This window comes from Zingiber officinale, chromosome 3B, assembly GCF_018446385.1.
Source record: "Zingiber officinale cultivar Zhangliang chromosome 3B, Zo_v1.1, whole genome shotgun sequence".
Lineage (NCBI taxonomy): Eukaryota > Viridiplantae > Streptophyta > Magnoliopsida > Zingiberales > Zingiberaceae > Zingiber > Zingiber officinale.
The window spans coordinates 3,768,422-3,776,440 of NC_055991.1; the positions used below are offsets into that span (position 1 = coordinate 3,768,422).

The 8,019-nt window shown below is 33.8% G+C and overlaps 1 protein-coding gene across 1 annotated transcript; it reads left to right on the plus strand.

Annotated features, from left to right (window-relative positions):
* The first annotated feature begins 5,364 nt into the window (after positions 1-5,364).
* On the plus strand, positions 5,365-7,083 carry LOC121968020 (probable methyltransferase At1g29790). The gene has a single exon (XM_042518541.1). The coding sequence runs from the start codon at positions 5,437-5,439 to the stop codon at positions 6,877-6,879; it is 1,443 nt and encodes a 480-aa protein (XP_042374475.1). The 5' UTR covers positions 5,365-5,436; the 3' UTR covers positions 6,880-7,083.
* Positions 7,084-8,019: the final 936 nt, after the last annotated feature.

An 8,019-nucleotide genomic window follows, 5' to 3' on the forward strand; every position in this document is an offset into this window, starting at 1 on the left:
ATCTATAGAACTTAAAATTAGTCTAATTGGACCTATCTAAATTTATTAGTGAGTTTCGATTAAAACTTATTAATTGATCTAAATTAGAGATCTCAAATTGTAATCATTTTAAGTTCTATAAATTTCTGGGACTACAAAAAGCAGTATCCTCCATTACTTATTTTAAGTTCTCTTGATGTATTAAAATATTATTGAAAAAATTAACTAAACCTTCAACCTATGTGGGTATGATATGATTTCATATAGGCTCATGGGGTTTTAGGTTTACGTTGATTCTTTAAAATAATACCTTAACACCTTTAAAGAAAGATGGAATAAGCAATGGAAATAATCGTTGGACTCCTCAGAGTCACAAAAATTTAAAGGACATGAAATGTGTCCAATCAAATATGCCTAGGTATGTTAGTGGATTTCTGTCATTAAAATCATTTGATCGACTTAAAGACCTCAAATTGTAACCATATTCAGGTTCTGTGGATTTCTTATGCTGCAAGAAGTCCAACAATATCTTTATTGCTTATTATGGCTTATCTAAAGGTGTTAAAACGTTGTCGAAAGAATCAACTAACTTTTAAGCTCGTGAGTCTAACATGGATTCATATCAGATCCACGAGATTTAGGTTTTTGCTAATTATTCAAATAACATTTTTAACACCTTTAGAAAAAACTAAAATAAGTAACAGAGGACATCGTTAGACTACTTACAGCCTTAGAAATTCACAACACCTGAAATGAGTATAAGGACTTGTTTAAGTCCATCAGTAGATTTTGTTAAAACTCACTGATCGACATAAATATCTCATATTACAACTATTTCATGTTTTGTAGAATTTTTAGGTTATAAAGAGTCCAACAGTGTGTCCTCCATTACTTATTTCGACTTCCTAAAGATATTAAAATGCTATCTAAGAAGTTAACTAAACCCTAAACCAATGCGTGTATAAAAAATAGAGGAAAGAGAAGGTAAGAGATAAAAGAATAAAGAGATTGTATACATAGAAGAGAGGAAAGAGAATAGATAAAGGTTGAAGGGTAGAACTGGAAGAGTAGAAAAATGAGTACATCTTTTAGTCAATTTATAAATATATGTGCATTATTTGGTAAATTATCTATAATTGAATAAACCACGAACCCAACACTGATGATTTATACTAAAATGTTGTCACATATAAATTTAAGATCGATTTACAATAGATGCCAAATGCATTGTCTCAATTCTTATATGTGCGCTATTATTGTAGGATAAAGTCTCCCAAAATTTACTCCCTCAAAACGTATGAGGCTGTCATGTAGGGTCGTCTCAAGATTCTTTGAGACCCTAGGCAAAAATAAATTAAAAATATCTTTTAATATATTTAAATTTTTTTCATTTGAATTTGGGATTGAGAATGACCGGTTAAAAAAATATTTTTTTTAAAAAATATATATTTGTATATAAAATTATTATTTTTCACTAATATTTAGGTATATTTTTAAATATTGTTAAATTATTTAATCTTTTTGAGACATTGAACGTAAATAAAATTTTATTAATTTTATTTTTTTTATGAAGCATATTACTTTACGTGATAAAAAAATCTCTAATTCATGTATCGAGGAAGAAAAAAAATAGTGAGAAAGAAATATTATTAATGAGGGTGGAGAGGGCGTTCTCTAAGAGTATCATTGGCGAGAGAGTGTAAACGTATAAAATTATTGATGAGAAAATAAAAAAAAACCACCGATGAGAAAATATAAACATACAAAATTAATGAGGAAAAAAGAAATGGACATAATCATTGGTGAAATAACAATTAGGGTTTCTTCGGAGATATTGAGAAGGAAACAGTTTATTAGTATAATTAAATAGAATAAAATATTGACTAAGTACAATTATGAGGAAATAAAATTAAATGAATAAAATTTTGGCTAATTATAATTATGAAAAAATAAGGATTGTAAATAGGAATAATGAATTAATTAATAAGATGTTATTAATGGGTTAGCATGATATTTATTAATATGTATGTTATCATTAACTAATATTAATGACTTGATTTAATTTTTTTTAATGTATTTACTTAATTATTTAATCAATGGGCTCTGTAACATTGGAATCTTAGGCATAGATCATTATAGCCGGGCCTGCTGTGACTATTGAAATGATGATTTCATTTTTTATATAGATATTGAATGATTCTTATAACACCCAACTTATTCAATGTATTTCACTTTTATATCTTGTCTAGTAAATAAAAATAAACATTCCAAGCATATTTTTAAATTCATCTTTTATAAAAAAAATGTTTAGTATTTGAATATTATTAAAAAAATCTTTTACTATGATCCTATCCGGTCGGTACCACAGTCGTATGTAAGGAGACTATATATACAGGGGTGGATCAACAGGGGGTTTAGAGGGACTTTAGCCCCCCCCCCCCCCCCCAAGGCCCGGCTCAAGGCATAGGCCATTAAGGCCTATGCCTAGGCAGGTCCATTATTAGTTAAAAATAAATAAATATATTTAATATTTAATATTTACATTTAAAAGATATACTCCCAAGCTGCATTATGCACGCATGCATACATATTTTACTTTAATTTGACTTGCTTCGATTTCCGTTCTAGTAGCATATTTTGTTTTAATTTGACTTGCTTCGATTTCCATTCTAGTGTTCTCTAGATTTTGCTTCATATTTTGCATTGATTCCAATGCAACGATTTTACTTGATTTTATTTTATTTCAATTTCCACTGTGCTCTTCAATTAATTCCAATGACAACTATATTTGATTACATATTAATTATAATTATTATATTATTTAATCCTAAAGTTATAATATAACTATATAAGACCTTACATCTAATTTATTTTCTTTTGTCTCATTTTATAATTAGTTGAATATCTACTCATTTATCTCATTAATGTTTTATGTATTTTTTCCTCTTTCATGTTCTCTAAGAAGACATCCTTCTCCTATTTTACTCGGTAATATTCTTTTTTTACTCTTTTTTTTATATACTAGTGATCGTGCACACGCGACCGCGTGTGTAATATAATACATTGAAATCACATTGATCCTTTATAATGAAATTATATTAACTAAAACATTTTCGCATTAAAATACTAAAGTAGAGTCATTATCAAAAATTAATTATCGTCAGACCCCTGCAATAGTGCAAGGGTGACGCTAGAGAATCTCAGCAACAAATTAATATGAAAAAAAATAATTTAATTTAATATTATAGTTATCTTAGTAAAAAAAGCTAAGAAAAATATATTTTTTAACATTGTCGGCCTAAAATATTTATAGAAATTCTTTGATTATAGTGTTGTCAATTCTAAGATGTGGGACTAAAGAGAACTATATTTTTTTTATATAAAAACAATCAGAGAAAATTAATGATGAGAAAAATTCATAATAATACGTCGCAACTGAGTCTCAAACTCTAGATCACTGATTATTTCGCTTATGAAATTACTAATAAATCTTGGAATTATTTTTAATGTAAATAGAAAAAAGATATTAATATAAATTCATTTTAGGCTTCACCAAAATTAGTTAGTAATGGGGAGAGATTTTTAATAAAATAGTAAGATTTGTGTCGATAATAGTCAAACTTTGAAATATCATCAAATTAAAATTACACGACATTATATATATATATATATATATATATATATATATATTATAGATGGTTGCGTAAATTAGATTTTATTTTATTATAATTAATTTTTTAATCTAAATATATTGGTCCAATTAATAACGGTCCACCAGTTAAATTAAGAAAATGCAAGAAGGTCATAATAATATAGCACCCAGTATCATCAGAATACAACTTCATGAACGTTAAAAAAATACTCAACGTTAGATTTGAATTTTTATTGCGTGGAATCATTCCTGCCGCTTAACATCAATTATCTATTCTCTTTATAATTTTAAAGACATCAATTTAGCTTTATAAAAATTTTTGATCGGCTAATCTTAAATTTATTATTCCGTTAAAGTGCATCATAGTTAAAATTTAAATTTTAAATACTTGATGATAAAAAGATAAATATGTTCACCCCAATACTCATCTCGGAATCAATATGAAAGAGATAAATCATAGATAACTATTAATTTTTGAAATAATGACTAACATATAAGATAGACATTTAACCTAGATTATATTGAAATTCGAACTCCAAATTTTATAATATAATATTTATGTGTTAACTACTACACAATTCTAAAAGGACTTAAATTTTACATACTTGATGATAAAAAATGAATACGTTCACTCCCAGTACTTTGTCAACACATATCTTCTGAAAATAAAACCCATCACGACCTTAAATTTTATATATTTGATAGCAAAAGGCGAATACGCTCGCTCCCGACACCCCCGCTAATCTGTCTCAGGGTCAACACGGAAGAGGTAAATCACGGACGACTACTAACCTTTGGAATAGTGACTAGCACATAAAGGAAGTATTTACCTCGACTTTATCGAGATTCGAACCTTAGACCTTATGCCAAAGTTGAAACCCCAAATCTTATTAAATTTTACATACTTGAATAATTAGTTGGAGGGTCTAATCGCCCCATTATAGAACAAATTTAAAGCTCCTGTACGTGTATAAGGCATCCATAGGTTAACTGTTGTTAATAATATCATTTGCTATGTTTACAGGATATACATAGGTCGAAAAAACAAAGTTTGAAGATATTGTTGGCAATGGTTAGATGGTTAAGCAAGATAAAATAGAAAAAACACTTAAGATATTTTAACAATATTAAAATTTTAAAGGTGTATTTTTCAAAACATAACTAAACTTCATGATGCATTTTGAAAATTCTATTAGGACGCTCATGTTAGTATTATAATATTCACTTAATATTTCCTTTTATTATAAGTAAATATTATAATATCCATCGCATGAGAAATGAGAAAGAAGAGATGTTCAAAGGTATTAACACTTAAAAAAAATTCTCTCCTATTTTTTTTCGACGGTAAAAGTTTTAATATTATTATATTTAAATAATATTTATTTAAAAAATAATAATATTATTAAAAATAATAATAATAATAATTTAAATATTTTAAAATATATTTATTTAATATGATATAATTTTATTCGTTTTTTATCCTAACATGCTCGTGAAATTCCTCTTTCTTAAATCCTAAACGTTAGTCCTCAATCCGATGCGAGTCATTAATATTTAATACGTATCCAATAAATAACTCTCATGGAAACCCGAAACGAGAGCTTGTCACGTTAAATACAATACTTATTTTATTTGTTCTGTGCGATAAACGCAATATTAAATAAATTAACGAGTCTTCAAGTCAAACGAGGTATCAACAAGTTGTTCTTCTTCTTCTTCACCACAATCCTTAATTAGATATCATCGTCTCCATGATTCAATCTACATTTTTCCTCCTCAGGGACAGATCTTGAGCAAACCTTGTCATGAGGAGTCCCAGGCAGCAGCCGCGTGTCTCCTGGCTTGGAATCAAGAGAAGGGTCTACACCTTCGCCCTTTTCTTGGCTCTGCTCGCCTTTCTCCTGACTCTCACCTCGCTCTCCAGATTTTACTCCCAAACCAGCTCCAGCTTCACCGTCGACGCCTTCGCTGCTTTGCTCACCGCCGGCGACACCCACTCCGTCGGCGACAGTACCGTCGACCGCGTCATCGCCAAAATTGTCTCCCAGCTGGAAAACCTGAGAGAGCGGCCGGCCGTTTCCCCCCAATACGACCGGAAGCTGAGGCACGAGAGAGACGGACAAATCGCCTTCCTCACGGAAATCCTCGGCCTGGTCGTGTCGCTCAAAGAATCCCCGCAGCCGGTTCGGCGGGATGCTCCGACGACGAGCCAAGGGGCTCAACATCCTCTGTCGCGGGGCGAGCGGTCGCACCACGAGCTGGTGGAGTACTTCCTGGTGGAGGAGATCCGGAAGTACGTGAAGGCGAAGCCGAACCGGCTGGGGAAGCAGAACTTCATGGGCGCGAACGGCACCTTCGCCAGCATCGGCCACGCCTGCTTCGCCATGAAGGAGGAGCTGGAGGAGTACATGGACTACGACGTCGGAGACTTCTGCAAGGACGACTGGAAGCAGGCGCAGCGGCTGATGGTCCACGGATGCGACCCGCTCCCCCGGCGCCGTTGCTTCGCCGCCGCGCCCAAGCTCTACACCCGCCCCCGCCCCATCGCCGACTCGCTCTGGAACTACCCCGACGACCGCAACGTCCTCTGGAGCCACTACAAGTGCAAGAGCTTCGCCTGCCTCGCGCGCAACGCCACCGGAAAGGGCTTCTTCAAGTGCAGCGAGTGCTTCAACCTCACCCACCACGAGCTGCCCCGGTGGATGAGCTACTCCTACGTCGACCCTGCTAGGAACTCGACGGCGGACTTCCTGATCGAGGAGGTGCTGGAGGTGAAGCCCGGGGAGATCCGCGTGGGGCTGGATTACAGCGTGGGGACGGGGAGTTTCGCGGCGAGGATGAGGGAGTTCAACGTCACCGTCGTCTCGGCCACCATCAACCTCGGCGCTCCCTTCAGCGAGACGATCGCGCTGAGGGGGCTGGTGCCTCTGTACGTGACCGTGAACCAGAGGTTGCCCTTCTTCGACAACACGCTGGACATGATTCACACCACGAGGTTCCTGGATGGATGGATCGACTTCGTACTTCTCGACTTCGTGCTGTACGACTGGGACAGAGTGCTGAGGCCCGGAGGCCTGCTGTGGATAGACAGCTTCTTCTGCCACACCGGCGACCTGGAGGACTACTTGGAGGCGTTCGAGGTTCTGAGGTACAAGAAGCACAGGTGGACAGTGGTGCCCAAGGTCGACAAGGCCGGGAAGGAGGTCTTCTTCTCTGCTCTGCTAGAGAAACCGCCGAGACCTCTCTGAAACTTGAGAAAATCGATCGATCGATCGAGCATCTTGCGCATCGATCTTTAATTCACTCGCGGTTTCATATATATAAAGATCGATCAGAGAATTGAAGGATCTTCGTTGCCGTTTGATACCTGTTTATAGTTCTTAACCCGCTCTTTGTGTGTGATCAGCTTAATTAACATTGTAAAAGTTTCACTGTTCCTCTTTATTTGGAGAAATCAGAGACTCTGAGAACATTATAATGATGAGATTTCTTTTAAAAAAAAAAAAATGGGCTAGGCAAAACTCTTAGAAAGTTTTTAAAAAACAATCCAACAAAGAGGGGAGGCTTTATGGATGACCACAAAAGAATGATTTTAAAATTTGACTAGTTTAAATTTATATAATCATATTCAAAAAGTCAAATGGGAAGCATGAAATAATTTTATAGTTTCTAAGTAAATACAATATATCAAAGGAGCCTTCCCGCAGCATTAATTAGGAGATTATGGATTCAAGTTCCTAATATAATATTTTAGAATACAAGATATCTACTCTGACAGGATGTTCAATCTAAAGTGACATATTTATTATAATAGAGTAAAAGATTAATTTTAAATTAACGTATGCCATAAAAAAAAATTCTTATCTTTTAATCAATTTAACGGTCGGTTATAAGTTGATCCTGTAATTTATCTCTTTTCATATAATTTGGGGACGGATTGTGAAGGGTGTTTGAAGTGAGCGTAATCACCTTTGTTACAATAGATCGTAAGATAAGATTATGTAATAAAATTTTTTATGATTGATCTTATTTGAAATCAGTGAAAATGGGACTATGAATGAGCTGACTTCAAAATTGACTTAGAAAAAGACATTAAAATAGGAATACCTGCAAATTCATAGGAGAAAGGAGTGTTGGCAAGTAGGGTAGGAGATTTATAACGGAACTACTCTTATGCTCAAATTAGTAAAGTGGATGAGATGTAGAAGATGAACAATAGTAAAAATATGATATACATGTATAATAAAAAACATACTTGTATTCGCGAGGAAGGACCGTTTTTATAATGCATTTGTAATCTCTCTTATTAATTAGACATCATGTCATGTTGAGAAAAATGTCAAATCATTATATTTTTACTGTATTGATAAATATCATCGCTGATATCT

What these genes read in the sequence shown, in the direction of transcription:
- LOC121968020 (XM_042518541.1), top strand. Translation starts at nt 5,437, where the DNA reads ATGAGGAGTCCCAGGCAGCAGCCGCGTGTCTCCTGGCTTGGAATCAAG.